Consider the following 18,876-nt stretch of genomic DNA (forward strand, 5'->3'; position numbering starts at 1 on the left):
TGTTTATATTTTAGTAATGACTATGACTATTGCAGCTCAATCGCCATCTCGCTCTCATTTGGTATGTCAATGTGATTTTTTTATTTTTTTATTTTTATTTTTTTATATCTAACTAGAATTAATTTAAGGGTCGAATTGTTACATTAATCTAACCAGGATGAAAATATATAGTATTTAACATTATTTTTGATAATTTATCCTTCCTATTGGTTCAAAGGAAAGAAAAAGAAGAAAAATTCATTTTATGGTTTAAATTAAATTAAATTTAATTATTACACAATATATATTATTATTACGTTATTTAAAATATATATATATAAAAAAAAAATAGAATTCAAATCATGAGCATTTTACTTAAAAAGAGAAGACAAACTTCCTCATTTCTAGTTGGGCATCTAAACTAACTAGCCCTACAAATATAGTTTAATAAACCGAGTTGGGCTTTTTTTTTTTTTTCTTTTTTTTTTTTATGGGAGGAAATAGATTGGGGTGGCTAAGTGTACTGGTCAAGTCAAAGTCAACACAGCCCATTAAGATTTGCAGCCCAATTAAAATGATGGTTTCGAGCCCTTCACTGAAATGAGAATGGGAGAGAGAGAGAGAGAGAGAGAGAGAGAGAGAGATGTTCGTCGTTGTTGCGGCTTTGTGAGCTTTCGTTAATTAAAGTGAAGCAAAGCTCAAACCTTATTTCTGTACTCTGAACAGTGACCATCATCAATTCAAAATGGAAGAAGGTACAGAAACGAGGACGACGAAGATTAGGGTATTTGTGGGAGGATTGGGAGAAAGTGTGACGGGCGATGATCTGCGGAGAATATTCGGCTCATTGGGAGTGGTAGAGGGACTGGACATTGTGAGGACCAAAGGTCGCAGCTTTGCCTACGTCGACTTCTGCCCCTCCTCCCTTAACGCCCTTTCCAAGCTCTTCAGCACCGTACACTTCTTTCTTTTCCCTCCCCTACTTCTTTGCATAATTTCTAGTATTGGATTTGCAAGGATTGGTGAATACCCATTTGAGCATGTTTATTTACATGTTATTTCTAGTTCCAACTCTTGATTAGGATCTAATTTCTTTTCCTTCAAAATGAGAAAGATTTTTCCTTTCTTTTATACTAACTCTTTACTGAAATGTTTGATTTCTTGAATGAAATCTCATGGAATAACTAGTGCCTTTTTGATATGAATTATGGGATACCCATTTGAAGATGCTTTGATTTCATTACAACTCGTGGATGGTTCTTGCTGATTTGCCATTTTGCCTATTTAGCTTGTTATTCCATATGTGGGTTGTTACCCCTATATAGCTTGTTACATGAATTCATGTATGTGGGTTCTTTGATAACTTTTTGCAACATTTTTTGAATGTCAATATTGTGTTTCATCACTATCGTGGACCGCATACATGAATATGCCTTTTTTATTTTTTTATTTTTTTTATTTTTATAAGTAATTGTTGTGCTAAAGAACACAATTATAGTAAATAAGGATGATAATCACACACAATAACACCAAAATTTACACGGTTCCCTCAATGTGCTAAATTCCAAAACCCAATAGGAAAAGCAAAACCAGCAGGCCCACACATTAAATTCAAGTCACAACCTCAACAGTAATTAAGATATCATTAAAAGCATAAGGTGCCCCATGTATACATGAAGTATACAAAAGAGAAGCCACCTAACTAGTAGGGGCAAAAAGAACAAGAAAATCATGATAACTAATAAGCAAAGGAGAAACTTCAGCAAATCTCAAAAGATACAAAGTGTTGAAAAATAAAAATTTAATCTCCTCCAAAGTCCTTCAGTGGTCTTCAAAACTTCTATAAATCATTCCCTCTATAGACACTACAAAAGGTATGAAAGCACCATATTCCATACTACCGCACTTAGAGTGCTGCCGATAGTCTACCAACAAGCATACAAATCGACTACTCGTCTAGGTATAACCCAAGACAAACCAAATCGATTAAGGAAAACATTTCAAATGGCATAAGCAACCTCGCAATGAAGAAGAAGATGATCTACTGACTCCATTCTTTTTTAAACCAAACCTATCAACCACAATGACGTGCTACTTCCGGAGATTGTCCAATGTAAGCATCTTTCTTAGGGCCTCCAACCACTTAAAAAAGGCCACCCCCAACAGAACCTTAGTCTACCGATCACTCTTCCAAGGGAAAAGAAAACCATTATGACCACCCATGACACTATAGAAGGATTTAACAACGTATAACCCCTCTTTTGGAAGGGAGTCGCACCAACTTGTCTTCCCCTTTCAGTCTCATTCTCACTAAATGCAACATCCTGAAGAATGAAGCAAAGGCATCTACCTCTCAATTATAAGCCGTTCTAACAAAACTCACGTTCCACTGATCAACACCTCCAGAAAATTATACTTGAGCCACATTTAAAGCATCCTTTGCACAAGCAATACCAAATAAAACTGAAAGGCATCCTTAATAGAATCAAAGGAAAGACTATCACCACATGCCTCCAACTAAACTGCTCAGTAAACAACTTCTTATAAAACTAGAAAATGCGCTTGTTGATTTCCGATTGATTGGTAGAAATTGTGCCATCAATCAACAAAGAGTCAATGGGATTCCTTTTTCTGTTGGAGTTTGCCATTATGTGAAAAAAAACTTCATGCACTTGTCACCCTTCCTGAGCTACAAGATCCTTGATATCAATATGCTATATACACACTCCATTATTTATTTATTATTATTTTTTTTATGACGGGGAACCTCGACAAGGCAAGGCCCTTCGCACCCACCCCTGCAAAGTAAATCTCAGACCCGTGCATTGCACCTTTGGAAATTTTCCTACACGAATCAGGGTAAATCGCTTGCTTTTTATACCAGGGGGTGTGGCCCCAAGGGGGAGTTTGCACCTAGCAAGTCTCGGACTTGGGATCTAAGGGATGATACTCCCTAAGACCACAAACCTCAACCACTAGGCCAACCCCTTGGGGTTTACTACTACATTATTTTTTTTTTTTATGCAAACATGCTAAGTAATTAGATGATTGCTTATCTACAATCTAGTTCGAATAGGATTCTCATGGCATTATAGATTTAGAAGAATAGGCATAAAACATATCCATAACCTGAAAAGGAAAAAACAAATTGAAATATTTTCAAGTCTTTACTTATGAATGATTGGATATCTACAAACAATTTCACCTTTATTAAAAGATCCAGTTTCTTCTTTGTTAAAACACATTTGGCATGCTATTGACTTCTTTATGTGGTAATATATGATTCTTTGGCACTCAAATACATGTTTTCCAGATCCTTTAGCACTGTGCTAGAACAGCTTTGGCTAGGTTACATCTAAATCCTTATCAGTAAGCACAGTTTATTATGAAGCTTAAATTACTAGCATTTTTAAATGAGACTTTGTTAAGTTGATTGAAATTATGTACAACATCAACATGCATATACACCAATCTCCCATATACGGCTTTGTTGAGACGACTTACTAAGAAGAGAGATCTCAATTTTTTCCATTAAGGACGTTATATTTTGAGGCTTTAGTTTCTAGTTCGGATTTTTTTTTTTTTTTAATAAGTAATGAAGTTTATATTATTATTAAAAAGCATAAGGCGCCCCTAAGTACACAAGCAATATACACAAGAGGCTCCAAACGAGCAAGAAACCCAAACAAAACAGCAAGACTACCCACAAAACCAAACACCCGACAAGCCCCCAAAATCAAAACCCACAAAACAACAGAACCCGACACCCCCGAAGGCACTCATCACTAGAAAGTGTGAGTCTTACCTTTCTCCCGTCTAGAGGATGCTCCCTTAACATCATAATTGATGGAGCGTTCTAGGTTTTTAAGCTCCCATCTACCCTTAACCTTCCGAGTGGTAACCTCTAAGGTGACATCGATCCCCTCACACGGATCCCCTATCAAAGCCCAGTCCAAGCGGGTGGCAGGAGGGAAATCGCCCAAAGGGTAAGGAAAATCTCCTTCATCCACAACCCATAAATCTTCGTCTTCCCTACCCCAGCAATCATCGTCTTCCCCACCCCATAAATTCTTGTTCTCCTCTTCTCTATCCAACAACTCCGAAGAAGCCGCACAAGAAGGAACAAGCTGGGCACAAAACGACAACACTGCCTCAGCGATCAAGCTATTGTCCATACGCCTAAATCTGCTATCGCTCATCTTGCAGTTATAGCACTGCACGGGTTTAAAAGACAACAAAGATGGGGTGCCCAACCTACGGCCTAGGAACCCCTCCCGAAACCAACCCAATAGGAACGGAAGGAGGATGGGCCAAACCTGAAGCTTCCTTACTTTGGATTAGGGGCTTGTTAAGCTTACTTGAATTGGACGAAGAAGACAACTCGCTAACTACAGGCTCTGATTCTGAAGGGTTGATTTACTGAGTATGTCAGAAAGCTTTCCATAGCAAACCATAGAAAAAAATAAAATAAAAAAAGACATGCCCATATTCCTAGATAGAACAACATCTCTGCCATCCATGTTCTTATCAGAGCAGAGATCCCACATTTACAATGTATAGTCCAAAATTGCTCTCTTGGAAAAGCCGTTGAAATTTGCAAAACCTTGTAGTAGTCAGTGAAATACAACCAATGACAAATATGTGTTGTTGAGAGTGAACTTAGCAATTGCAAATTTTTGGTGGACAAAATGGAAAACAGCACAAGTCAAATAGAGATGATGACTCAAAGAACAATAGAAAATAGAAACATTAACTTACTGCAATCTCCATAATGCTCCGTGTTGTGGATTTTCAATACTATTCTTTGTTTATAGAAACTACATATATTGTTATAAAGATTGTAATCAACTAATCATGGACAGAACTAATGTGATGCCTTGGAAAGTTAAGTCTCATATTGAGTGGGTGGACTATAAAGGTATGCATTAGTAATAAATCCTACATTGATCCTTTCCTAGGAGAGGTTGGGTTGTATAAGTGACTCTAAGGAACTTCAGTTATAACTTTGTCCTTTTGGGGTATAGGTCAATATAGTTATTGTTTTCCCTAAGTTATACAAATGCAACCAGGTAACATCATGTGACGTTGGGAAACTGTTGCGCGATGTGAGTCCTAATGAGGATATTTTGTCTTGCAAGGAATAGGGAGCAATAGTGGCTGACCTTAGGAATGTTTTTTGATAAGTAATAATGCATTAAGAGCGCAGAGGAGCGCAACCCAAGTACACAGGTAGTATACAAGAGAGCGACTAAGTAGGGGAGAAAGAAGAAGAGAACATAAAGAGAAAATCAGAAACATCGATCACTAAAGGAGCAAACCATCCGGCTGTCCAAGTGAATAAGGTGTACAAAAAGAAGTGAATAAGATCCTCAAGGTTCTTCGACAAATCCTCGAAACATCTCGCATTCCTTTCCTTCCAAAGACATCATAGGAGACACAGGGGAGCCATCTTCCAAACCACAGCACTACTAGTTCTACCTCCCGCCCACCAACTGGCAAACATCTCCATGACGCTTCTAAGCATAACCCAACTCAAGTTAAAGCGAGAGAAGATGACCTCCCACAATTTGCGCGCGACCCCACAATGAAGGAAGAGATGATCCACAGACTCCCCATCCGCCTCACACATACAACAACGATTAATCACAACAATACCTCCCTTCCGAACATTATCCAGCGGAATGTTAGCAATGATACAGCTCATTGGGACATTAACTGCACTAGGTTGGTGCATGATTAAGAGGTGGACTTCAGCTCCTCTTTCTTCAATGTTTTGCATTCCACTAGAGTGGGTATGGAGGGTGATAATAGACTATGTTGGACGCGCTCAAATGGAATATCTTTTGAGGTCAAATCTTTCTACAAGGTTCTTCTTCCTAATATTGACTCCCTTTTTTCTTGGAAGAGCATTTGGGGGACTGAGGCTCCTTTGAAGTGGGCTTTCTTTATTTGGACAGCTTATCTTGGGAAAATTCTCACTTTGAATAATCTTTGCAAGCGTCACATGATAGTGATAGAATGGTGTTGTATGTGCAAAAAGAGTGGGAAAACTTTGAATCATCTTTTCTTCATTGTGATGTTGCATGAGAGCTGTGGAATATGGTTTTTTAGATGTTTGGGGTAGGGTGGGTTATGCCTAGACGAGTGGTGGATCTTTTAGTGTGTTGGAATAGGAGAGTCTGCCGTAATGCCATCATTATTGTTTGGAATGCAATTCCTTCCTTTTTATGGCGGTGCATTTGGAGAGAAAGGAACACTCAAAGCTTTGATGATCAAAAGTGAACGAGCTTGGATCTACAAACTTGCTTTCTTAAAGCCTTATTTGAGTGAATCTCTGCCTTACTCTGTGTCTCTAAGAGCACTAGCAGCAGATGCCATATATGACATTCCCTTCCCTATATTTAGGAAAAAAAGAGAAGAAAAAAAAATCACAAAAACGCATCCACATCAAAGGCCCTATATTTAACCTACCCCAATGGGTAGCTACAGTGTTTCCCAATGCATTGGGAAACACTATAGCTACCCAACCCAATATTTTATTCACAAAAACTTTTCACTCTCTCACGTCTATCTCTGTCTCCTTCCAAAAACACTTCACCTTCCTTCAACCTCCAATACTCAAACCCTCATTTGATTTACCAACTCATCTTCGAACCTCCTAAAAAAAAAACTCATCTTCATTTTGCTCAGGGAAAAAAAAAAAAAAAAAACTCACCTTCCTTCAACCCCCAATTCCCAAACCCAAAAATCAATGGAAACGTGAGAGAGAGAAAGATACAGAGAAGAGAACAGAGAGGGGGGACGAAGGAGAAAGAAGACTTGCCTTCCTTCAACCCCCAATTCCCAAACCCAGAAATCAACGAAAACGAGAGAGATTGAGAGACAAAGACGAGAGAGAGAGAGAGAGTTTGAGAGACAAAGAAGAATCAAATGAGAGAGAGAGAGAGAGATTGAGATACAGAGAAGAGTCTAGGGGACAAAGGAGAAAGACTGAGAGAAAATAAATATGTTTATGGAATAAATAAATAAAAAAGTAAAAGTAAAAAAATATTATTTTAATGATATAGAAAATATTAAGGGAATCTATTGTGCGGTGCATTTGGATAGGGAATAAAAAAGTAGTTTTATTCCTTAAATTTAGGGAAAATTGTTGGGTATTTGCTGCTAGTGCTCTAACTATGTACATTTTTGTTCTTTTTTTCTTGTACTTGATTTGTTGGGTGTTTTCTCTTGTATACTTCATGTCTACTTGGGTTGTTCCGCTTGTGCTTTTAATGATTTTTTTTTTTTTTTTACTTTTTTTTTTTGGACAAATAAGTGATTCATTGAAAAGCGCAGAGGGGCGTAACCCTAGTACATAAGAAGTATATAAAGAAATGCCCCACTATAGACAAAAAGAGGAACATAAAGATAAAAATTGAGACATGGTGGAAATCTTAGGCACACTACAAGCTTCGGTCCAATGGAACAATGTTTGAATAAGCAACTTTTTGAGCTCTTCCATTGACCTTTCTTAATCTTCAAAGCATCTTGCATTCTGCTCTTGTCAAATGATCCACATAAGACACAATGGTGCTATTCGCCACACCTCCTTAGCTGAAATATTACCATGTTGACCACGCCAACACACTAACAAATCTGCCACCCCTCCAGACATAACCCATGTGACATCAAAAAGAGTGACTACTACACTCCATAACGCTCGTGCCACTTCACAATGAAGGAGAAGATTGTTGATAGACTCACCACTTTGCTTGCACATGCAACACCATCCCATCACAATGATACCTCTTTTACGCAAGTTGTCAAAAGTCAGAATCTTTCCTAGAGTCGCCATCCACACAAAAAAACTGACTCACTCTTTGACTTTCCATATACTCCTCCATGGGAAAGTGGAAGTTTTTGTTCCCGAAGAAGAGAGTATGCGAAAAAAAGATTTTACCTGAAAAATATTTCGTTTGGAAGGATTCCACAACATGTAGTCTGTTACTCCCATACGCCTGTGAAAAGTATATAAGTTCCTAAAGAACACTGTCGCCAACTCTAGCTCTCAATCTTAGACAGCTTGTATGACGGGGACATTCCACTGTATGCTGCCATTGGACAGTTGCATATGATCCTTAACCCATGCCTCCTTATTGCAAGCTATTCGAAATAATTCAGGAAAAGCTTCCTTCAAGGGCTGATTCCCGCACCAATTATCGTGCCAAAATCTAACATGGGAACCATCACCTATCCCAAAACTAATAAATCTCGAATAAACTTTCCATCATCTCCGAATATGTTTCCACACTCCCACTCCATAAGGACCCTCCACTACTTTGGTACACCAACCGCTATTCATGCACCCATGCTTGACCTCAACAACCAACCTCCAATATGCCTCCCTTTCCGTAGCATATCTCCATAACCATTTACCCAATAAGGCGAGATTAAAAGTGTGTAAGTTTTGGATGCCCAAACTTCCATCTTGCACGGGTGAGCAAATTTTAGTCCATTTCGCTAAATGAAATTTAGTCTCCTCATTTAGTCCACCCCATAGGAAATCTCTTTGTAGTTTCTCCAATATGTGCGCCACACTCACCGGAATAGGAAATAGAGACAAGAAGTATGTATGGAGGTTGGACAAAGTGTTTTTAATCAGTGTGAGCCTCCCACCTTTAAATAGATACATTTTCTTCCAACCCGCCAATTTCCTTCTCATTTTGTCAACAATGTCATTCCAAATGGTAGTAGACTTGTAAGACGCCTCCAAAGGAAGACCTAAGTATTTCATGGGTAATCCTGCCACCCTACAACCAAAGATTCTTGCCAGCCTATCAATGTTCTCCTCCTCACCAATTGGAACAATCTTAGACTTTGCCAAATTAACTTTTAGCCCCGAGACAGCTTCAAAGCATAAAAACAGACATCGCAAATTTTTGAGTTGATCCTCATTGGGACCGCAAAAGATCAATGTATCATCAACAAACAGCAAATGTGAGACACTGAATCCAAGATTGTTTCTCATCCCCACAAAAAATCTAGACACAAGATTACTGTTTTCTGTAGCCTCCATCATCCTACTCAACCCCTCTATAACAATAACAAATAGAAAAGGAGATAGTGGATCCCCTTGTCTTATGCCCTGAAAGCTACTAAAAAAGCCTGAGGGTTCTCCATTAATCAAAATTGAATATTGGACTGTAGAAATGCAAAACGCTATCCAGTTCCTCCATTTTTCCCCAAACCCACTTTGTTGCAATATGAATAGCAAAAACTCCCAATTCACATGATCATACACCTTTTTTAAGTCCAATTTACATAACAAACCGGATTCTCCATACTTAAGCCGACTGTCAATGCATTCATTTGCTATCAGTACCGAATCTAGAATCTGTCTCCCCTTGATACACGCATTTTGAGACTTCGATATTATCTTCTCTAACACATTTTTCAACCGATTAGCTAGCACTTTGGAGATCAATTTATACACAATTCCCACCACACTAATAGCTAGAAAGTCCTTTAACTCCTCCGCCCCTGCTCTTTTTGGAATGAGCACAATGAATGTAGCATTTAGACTTTTCTGAAACCTTTCCTTGCTGTGGAAATCTCAGAAAATAGCCATAATGTCTTCTTTAATTACTTCCCAACATGTTTGCACAAAACCCAATGAAAAGCCATTAGGGCCCTGAGATTTGTCTCCTTGTAGCTCCTTAACCACCTCTAACACCTCATTTTCTTCAAAGTCCCTTTCTAACCGCAACCCTTCCTCAATACCAATAGATTGAAAGGATAAACCATCCGATGTCGGCCTCCTACTACATCATTTAGTATATAAATGGGTATAGAATTGAACAATGTGCTCCTTGATATGAGTGGCCTCCAAAGACAAAGAACCATTAATAATTAAAAACTCAATGGCGTTGTTTCTTTTGTTTGAGTTTGCCATCCTATGAAAAAATTTAGTATTCTTGTACCCCTCCCTTGACCATAGTGCCCAAGATTTCTGACGCCAACTTATCTCTTCACGCAACAATAATCTTTCCAACTCCGAAGATAACTCCTCCTTGCTCCTCCTTTCCTCCTCATTCAACCACAACCTTCCCCACTAATATCAAGCTTCCTAATGTCATCCAGCAACATCTTCTTTCTTTTCCCAACATGCCCAAAAACCTCATTATTCCATCGTCGTAGATCACCTTTAAAAGCGTTTAATTTGCATGCAAGCACATAGCTGGAACGCCCAATAAATTGATAAGATTGCCACTAGATTTTCTCCTGATCTACAAACCCCTCAGATTTCAGCCACATATTCTCAAACTTGGAAGTATCCACCTCTTCTCTTCCTTTCCCCACAATCAAGTAAGATGGGAGAGTGATCCGACAATAGGCACGGGAGTCTTTGTTGAACCACATCCGGAAACTTTTCTTCCCAGTCAGTAGATAATAAAAATCTGTCAATTCTAGTCCAACAATGGTTATTTGACCAAGTATATTGCCCACCCACCAAAGGGATGTCCAGCAAACCTTGATCAAAGATGAAACTAGAAAATTCCTCCATGGGAATTGCATACCATGTAACACCTACCCTTTCACTTGGATATCTAATGGCATTAAAATCACTACCAATGCACCAAGGCACTTCCCACCAACTCATGATGCCGACCAATTCATCCCACAAAAGTTGTCTATCATTATTATTATTGGGACCATACACACCTGCAAAAGCCCATTCAAAGTTGTCACTGACTCTTTGGAAATAGCATGCAATGATGAAACTCCCCACACTAACATCCAATTTTTCCACTACCATTCTATCCTATATTAACAAAATGCCTCCAAAAGCTCCATGTGACCCTACATAACACCAATCCATGTGAGGGCAACCCCACAAGCTCCTTGCTATTTCTCTAGTAACTTGCTGCAATTTAGTTTCTTGTAAGCACACAATATCCGCTTTCTACTCCCCTATAAGGCCCTTTATCTTCATTCTTTTTTCCTCCAAGTTCAGCCCCCTTACGTTCCACAATAAAATTCTTGGCTTCATTAATCAACCCTCCCTTTCCCATTGACCTTGATTGCAGTCCCTTTCTTGCCATCATAATTAATAGAACATGACAATCGTTGTAACTCTCGTTTACCTATGGACTTTGTTGATAGAGGTGCCACCACTATGTCCGCCACTGGAGAACTTGTTTTGTTCTTTCGATCAGCTTCAATTGCTCTGAACAGCGCCATTATCTTTTCCTCATGCCCTTCAAGTGAGAAATTAACAACATGGCAAAAACCTTTCACTCGTTCCACAACCCATTCACAAGTCTCTTCCTTAGTCAACTCACCCGCCAGCATGTCCCCCCTTTGTACTGCCATGGGTTCACAATCCACCACTTCTCTGGAACTGTATCAATTCCTTGCCAGTGAGCTGCTTGTCTTCGTGAACAGAGTTTTCCCCTTCGACAAAAATTATTGGCCGTTTTAAAACAATTGGCTTGCTGTCCATTGGGGTCCACCAACATCTTAGGGAATTCAGAGCTACTTCTTTCATCTTCTCCCCCTTGCCCTCACATCTATTTTGCAATTTGTAGCAGCCCTCCGCCCCTATTGTCACCAGTGCCTTAGTCAATTTGTTCCCCTATGCAGCCTTCCTATTGATATCTTGCTCAAGCTGCTCAACGCCCAACTCTGACACTGTTCTGTCCAATTCTGGCGTTTCCTCCACTTCTGGGCTACCTCCGACTGCCACCACAAGCCATGGGTTGTCTGCTATGTGCTCCCGAGTCTGCCCAAAGGCCTGGTTTTGCCTGCTGATGCTCCATCTCTAGGCCAATTTCCTGTCCAGCCCAAGAATATGCCACGCTCACTTCAATCTTCTCCAGACAGCTATTTATTTCCTCCTTAAATGCTACCAACATATTGCGAATTGCCATAATATTCCCTTCCGTTATGAGCTGCGAAAATCTTTTCTCATTAATTCCAGCATGATCCACGGTCAACTTGTCTTCAGCACTTTCCTGAATGGGCTTCTCCTTGACCGTTACAGCACCATGGTCGCCAGCGAGTTGAGTGCCAGCCTGGAAATTTTGCGAGATGGCCAGAGCCGGAATCCTTTGCTCAGCCTCCATCCCCTTACCCATCACTGCCTCCACGTAAGACACCTTTCCATGGACTCCTTGCAAATCTGTTACTATGTTCCCCATCTTTGCCTCCGGAGCCTTACTCGCATGCGTTCCTTCTAAGCATTGTTTTTCATGATGCTGTTTCAGCCATAATAATTGCATTCGACATTCCTTCCAGCCCATTCTTTCATCTCCCTCCAGTATGATAACAAAGCTTCTTCTTCCACTCCCACCATATTCTGAGAGCTCCATCAAATTCCCATAGTTATTCCTTCGCCTTTGTAACACATATTCGGTGTTACCGAACCAGAAGGTCCTCTAATTCTCTCTGGTCTTATTGTTGTGAGACAGGTAATCCCAAGACATTAAGAACCAGAATACTGTCGGCCATGCCATGATCACCGGCCGAGAAACACCCTTACTTTTTTCCGCCAAGCGTACACCCCTTCACACTTCTGACCTGAATTCAAAAGACTTATTTTCTATGTAAAAAAACCCCTGATACCCCATTCTTCTTACCGAACTACTACTGCCTGCCACTTGATGGGCGGGGTAACCACCCCTTACCTTCAAACAAAGACACAATGCTGAGGGCCAATGCCACAGTTATACATTTGGGTAGAATTGATATAGTCAAAGATGGTTCTAGCCCAATAAGGCGTCCAACAAGAGCAGTTGAATACAATGAGAAGATGTCAATTTCTCTACTCAGGAACTTTGTTTGCTAGGGAGCATAACACAAATGGTTTGATGGATAATGCCATATTCAAGAAAATATTTACCATGATTACCAAGTGTTGTAGTTTGTTTGAACGGTTTAGACACAAAAAAATGTGGAGGCACATTACTTACTAAGAACAAAAAAGTGAGTCCTAATGAGAATATCAAGGATTAGAGTGGAGAAGATTGTGATGGCCTAGAAAGTTGAGTCTCACATTAGATGGGTGGATTATGAAGGTGTTATATGAGCGCTAAGTCCTATAGTTACCCCTTACCATGTGAAACTAGGCTATATAAGTGACTTTTTGAAGAGTTCTAATTGCAACTTTGATTAGTCCTTTTGAAGTATGGCACAAATGTATGTAGCTAACACTTTTCCTGGATTATGACAACTAAAACATTTAACACCATTGTTAAAAAACTCGATGCACAATGTGCGATGGGGTAGCAACAACAGAAGTAAATTCCCCTAGTGAGAGACAATGGTAAATATCCCTGAAGGCAGAGGTGTTCTAGTTACCTGCTATGTTGTATTACCTTCGAATCCAATATCTATGTAGCCATTCTGATTTATCTTTGAGAAAACAGTTTTGTGTGCACAGCTAAGCACTTTACTGAATACCCTTATAACTTCAAATAGCCAACCTATTCATCTGTCATCTTTCCTCTTTCAATCCAGTATGGATGCGTAATGAGAATCTGGAACTTCTTTGTAATATGTGCTGAATATTATTGCCTACACTCATCTCCTGCTCTATATCTACACAGTATAATGGGTGTGTCTGGAAGGGGGGGAGGCTGAAGCTTGAGAAGGCTAAAGAACATTTTCTTGTTCGTTTAAAACGAGAGTGGGCAGAAGAAGCTGAACTTGCCAGTAGGGCACCCAGTAATGGTTTTGATGCAGATGAAGACATGGCCTCATCCAACAAGCCTAAGAAAGTCGTCAGTTCAGAAAAAAAGCAACTTCGGATTTACTTTCCCAGCTTAAGAAAGGTGAGGTTAGGGTCCTGAAGATTTTTTTATTTGATATTTTTGTTCTTTCTTTTTGGGTTGGGTGCGGGTTTGGGGGGGCTTCTGACTGCAATCTCATAGTATGTTTAGATTCATATTTGCACGAGTTTATTCATCTCATTCACACAACTTATCTCTACTATTATGTGTCTATATGTGATCAATTCTCATTTTCACTCAACATCACTGCACCAACACTTGTATCAAGCATTTTGAGGCACTGTTTGTTGAAACTGCCCTCTGTATGGCTATTTATGAACTTGTTGTGCAGGTTAAATCTGTGCCATTTAGTGGAACTGGCAAACACAAATACAGCTTCCGACGTGTTGAAGTCCCTCCTCTCCCAATTCATTTTTGTGATTGTGAAGAGCATTCTGTTGATCATCACACTACAAAAGAAAAACAAACTTGTGATCTGGAAGCAGAAAGTGGGGAAATGAACAAGGAAGAGCTTAACATAATGAATTCAGTGATGAACAAGCTCTTTGAAAGGGAAAAGGTTGTATCATATTCTGCACATAGTGGAAACAGACTCGCCAAGGAAAGAGATGATTCTGCAAAATCAATTCATAGTCCGCAATTTGATGACAGTGAAGCAGATTCTGCAACAGATGAAGATAACCTCATAATTAATGTGGTGTCTAAGAGAAACAACAGGATGGCTTTGATACCTGTCCGGGAAATGGAAATAATTTCTGAAAATCAGGTAAAGTTTAATGTTCAATTGGTAGAGTACATTTGTTCCTCTGTTTTACTTGTTATCCCTGTAGTTTCTTTCCTAAATTTCTCTCTTTCTTGGACTCCCTAGGAATCAGGACTCAATGGAACACGAACTTCTAAGGATGGGCAAATTCAGAATATCCTCAAAGTACTGAAACAGAATATTAGATCTCCTAACAAGAAGAGGAAATCAGTTCTCAATCAAGGAAGTGATGATAATGGATCTCTGCCTGCTACTACTAGAGGCAAGGGGAAGTTGAAAACCCATTCAGACGAGTCCGCGAGACTCTTTGGAGGTCAACTGGCTGAACCAGAATCTGATATCCAACAATCAGCTACAATTGTTTCATGGTCTCAGAAGTCCTCGTGGAGACAACTTGTTCGTGATCAGGGTGACACTTCATTCAGCATGTCACATATATTGCCAGGCATTGCTTCTAGTGAGGAAGAGCAACCAAAACTCGATGGTTCATGTGTGCTTGGCGTGCCTGACTCCACCATCAGCAAAGACGACAACTTAGCAAGTCATGGTTCATGTGTGCCTGACGTGCCTGACTCCACCATCAGCAAAGGCAACAACTTAGTAAGTCATGGAGATCACTTGGAAAGCCAGTCGGGTGAAACAATTAAAGAGGAGGTCGTGGAAACTCAGCCTGCGAAGCCTAGTGTAGCATCAACTAAATCCGGCAGGGGTTCCTCATGGCTTCAGAAGTCCTCGTGGACACAATTGGTTAGTGAGAATAAGAATAGCTCATTCAGCATTGATCAAATTTTGCCTGGTATTTCTTATGAAAAGCAAGTCATAACAGAGCCCGACAGTGGGGACATTGTTGATTCCACTGACGGCAATCCTAACAATTTAGGTAAACATGATAGTAATTCTACTGAATATGGTTTTATAACTATGGAAATTGGAAAGAACAGGAATGTAGTTGGGAGTAATCTGGAGAAGAATCAACCGACTGTTGTGGGCAGTAATAAGGCTCCTGGTCCAATATTTGAGAAGAGAAGCGATTCAGCAACAAAGCTGGTATCTGGTGGGAGTGAAACGTGTTCTTTTATGAGAAGTGCGGCTTCATTGAAAGAGTGGGCAAAAACTAAGGCTGCTTTAAGTGGATCCCGCAAGAGAAAAAGTGGTGAGAAGTAGATGCTTCAACATGGTGGAGTTATTTTTGTAGTAAAAGCTTTTTGACATCATTATAGTTGTCTTACTCCCATCAAGTGTCCTTTTAATATTCTCTTGGCCGTGCCCTCCGCAATGTTGTCTAAACTTAGATGTGCTTTTGTTTCATTTTCTTCTTTTTTTGGTTCCCCTTTTGTTTCAGAAACGAAGTAAACAACTATACAAATTTCGAGTTCACGTAAGGTTACTTAAAGCATATACAGGAATCCTCTATACTAGAAAAAATAATGTGTGCTACATAGAATTATGTGCCCACAAAATTCTTGGGTGATGTGACAACTGTTCAGCCTGTGTTTTGAGTCTGTACACTTTCGCTGCACATAAAGCTTCGGTCATATTACAGGCTCGAGTAGACATGGTGAAGATTTGGGGAATAACAAGAGAAATCTGGAGCTCATGATCCAGATTCGTATGAAAAAAAAAAAAAAAAAAGTGATTTTTATTTGATTTGAGTTAATTTTTGTTTTAAATTTGAATTAAACTTTGGTCAGGAGGCTCCTTAAAACCCCTGATTTACAGTCTCCAATCCCTAATTGACACAAAAGCAAAAACTCAAATTGCACAAAAATAAAATGCATCGCACCACATTAGATTTGAGCTCAAAAGAGAAGAGGTTCAGAGAACCTCGTGGCTGGGTGGCCAAACCCAGCTATCCAGCCATGGCTAGGTCACACACAGCGGGGTCTGGCTGTGACTCATCTTCTCCAGCGCTTCTCTAACACCTTGAGCCACCGATTCTGGCCTTTAGGGTGATAAAATCCTTAAATGGTTAACCTTACACTTTTAGATTTTAGTTTTGAATCTAAAATCGAGTTTTTAGACATTAGAAACGAGTTTTGAGACATTAAAAACGGGTTTTGAGGCATTAGAAACGAATTTTGGAGCATTAAAAATGAGTTAGGAGGTAGGTCACGGCGGGTTTGAAGTAGGTCAGACCCAATGAAAAGCCATTAGGGCCCGGCGGGTTTGAAGCAAGTCAGACCCAATGAAAAGCCATTAGGGCCCGGCGGGTTTGAAGCAGGTCAGACCCAATGAAAAGCCATCACGGTGGGTTTGAATATAAAATCGAGTTTTTAAGCATTAGAAACAAGTTTTAAGGCATTAGAAACGAATTTTAAGGCATTAGAAATGGTTTTAAGGCGAGTTACAGCGGGTTTGAAGCGGGTCACACCCCACCCCGCGGGTCTCTGGCTAGACCCACAGTGTGGGTCTCCGGCTGTCTAGAGATCAGTGAACCGCAGCGGTGGTTCTGCTAGTTGCTTCGGCAAACGGCGGGTTGTGCTGTGCTTGGGTCTCCGACAGTGGCTTCGTGGCGTAGATTTTTGCCTGGGTTCTCCTGGTTTGTTTTATGCTGTTTTCCTATCTATTTTGTGTTTTTCATTTTGCTGATGTGGTGCATCCCTATTGGATGTTGTAAACTACCTGTTTTATAGCAGGTCCGGACCATAGGGGCTCTCTTTAAATTTAGTTTAGATAATTTTTTAAGATTTCTTTCATCTATTTTGGCGTAACTAGTACAAGTATCACTTGTGATATAGTGACATGTCACATGGATGTACTGAGTTGTCTCCTATATGTGGCATAGGGGATAAGTGTCGTGTTTTTATGCACGTGGAGTTTTATTAAAAAATTAGATGAAATCAAGACAAAAGTACTAAGTTGGTATTTTGGTTTACTAGAGGTTCCACCTATGCCAGTTTTTGAAACTAAGGTGGACAGTTGATTTTGGCTCAAACCACAAGTATCATAAATGTATTTAACCCCAAAAAATGATTAATACACTTAACTCCTCTTAATTATCACTCATTTATATGTTACCATGAACTATCACGTCACATTCAACACCTTTCAATTACCAATCGCTAGCACAAAAAAATTCCCTCTATTAGCCTAAATCATTAAAATGGATCGAATCTTGAACGCATAACATACACCTATGTTTTTTTAGTGAACTATCAATTCATTTGCACTTTTAACCCCAATGTTTAAAAATTGACACTTTACCCCCTCCCCCCCCCCAACAAAAAAAAAACTTTCAAATTGTTGCAATTTGACTATTTTGACTTCTTCTTTCCCAAAATACCCCCATCCCAAGTTAAAAAATTTAAAATTTTAAAAGAAAAAAAATTAAAAATTAAGGGGTAACCGGCCATCCCAGCTGGGCCTGGGGGTGGCCGGCTACCGCAGTTGGGCCTGGGGGTGGCTTCGGCCACCCCTTAATTTTTAATTTTTTTAATTTTTTAATTTTTTAATTTTTTTTTTAACTTGGGATGGGGGCATTTTTGAAAAAAAAAAAAAAAAAAAAGTCAAAATGGTCGAATTGCAACAATTTGAAAATTTGGAAGGGTAAAGTGTCACTTTTTAAACATTATGATTAAAAGTACAAACGGATGGATAGTTCAGGAGGTAAAGTGTATTTTTCTTTTTTTTTAATTATGATCTAACTTTTTTGCCCTCAAATAAAAATGTACAAAAAATAATAATTTTTTTTTTTTCTTTAAAAAAAATTTAACAAATCAAGGGGTAGTCATCAAACCACCAATTTCTTCGGGATAGAGCGCCCACCCCTAAGGGTGGCCAAGCATGTGTCTTGATTCGGCGTTGATGCCACGTTCTAGCGCACGTGGATACTATGTTTGGGTAGTGAACGTGGGCTTGGTGAATCTCACGTTTGAGTAGTGAATGTGGGTTTTCTCTAATAGCCGAATGACCATTGTACTATCGGTAAAAGCCTATTATGCCCTCGGTGGACTAATCATGCATCGGGCTAGGCCGATTAAGTCTCGGCCTGGGCCTGGTTTTAGTGGGCTTGTACATTGAACTGGGCCTAGGGGCCTATTGAACTTTATGTGGCCGAGCCATAACCTAACACTAATCAACCAGCCAAAACTTGGAATGAATACGTCTGCAGTACTGCACCTTGAGTTGTTCATGGAGCTGCTTTTGAATTTTAATTTGCAGGCGCAAAGCCTCTGTAACTGACATGTCTCTACTAGAAAGAGATGAGTTGAAGTAAGTATATAATCTATAGAAAGGGATAAAAAAGAATTTGACCTTGTCATGCATTCATCATTGTCATTGTTGGTTGAAGCTAGCTTCTTTTCTTCAGAGATGGACGGAATCCCTTTCATCTTAAAAGCAGCAAGTTAAGCATGTAAGAAG

At 39.6% G+C, this 18,876-nt stretch overlaps 1 protein-coding gene across 1 annotated transcript; it reads left to right on the top strand.

Moving 5' to 3' along the window:
- Positions 1-599: 599 nt before the first annotated feature.
- Positions 600-15,912, top strand: LOC132190351 (protein REPRESSOR OF SILENCING 3). Its single transcript, XM_059605321.1, has 4 exons — positions 600-934; positions 13,569-13,793; positions 14,083-14,517; positions 14,620-15,912. The coding sequence occupies exons 1-4, from the start codon at positions 725-727 to the stop codon at positions 15,676-15,678; spliced, it is 1,929 nt and encodes a 642-aa protein (XP_059461304.1). The 5' UTR covers positions 600-724; the 3' UTR covers positions 15,679-15,912.
- Positions 15,913-18,876: the final 2,964 nt, after the last annotated feature.

This window comes from Corylus avellana, chromosome ca8 (assembly GCF_901000735.1).
Source record: "Corylus avellana chromosome ca8, CavTom2PMs-1.0".
In the NCBI taxonomy this organism is placed as follows: Eukaryota; Viridiplantae; Streptophyta; class Magnoliopsida; order Fagales; family Betulaceae; genus Corylus; species Corylus avellana.

Bases quoted from the DNA above. Each gene is read 5' to 3' on its own strand.
- LOC132190351 (XM_059605321.1), top strand. From the start codon at position 725: ATGGAAGAAGGTACAGAAACGAGGACGACGAAGATTAGGGTATTTGTG. The intron at 935-13,568 runs GTACACTTCTTT...ATATCTACACAG, and splicing joins TTTCCAAGCTCTTCAGCACC to TATAATGGGTGTGTCTGGAA. The intron at 13,794-14,082 runs GTGAGGTTAGGG...CTTGTTGTGCAG, and splicing joins ACTTTCCCAGCTTAAGAAAG to GTTAAATCTGTGCCATTTAG.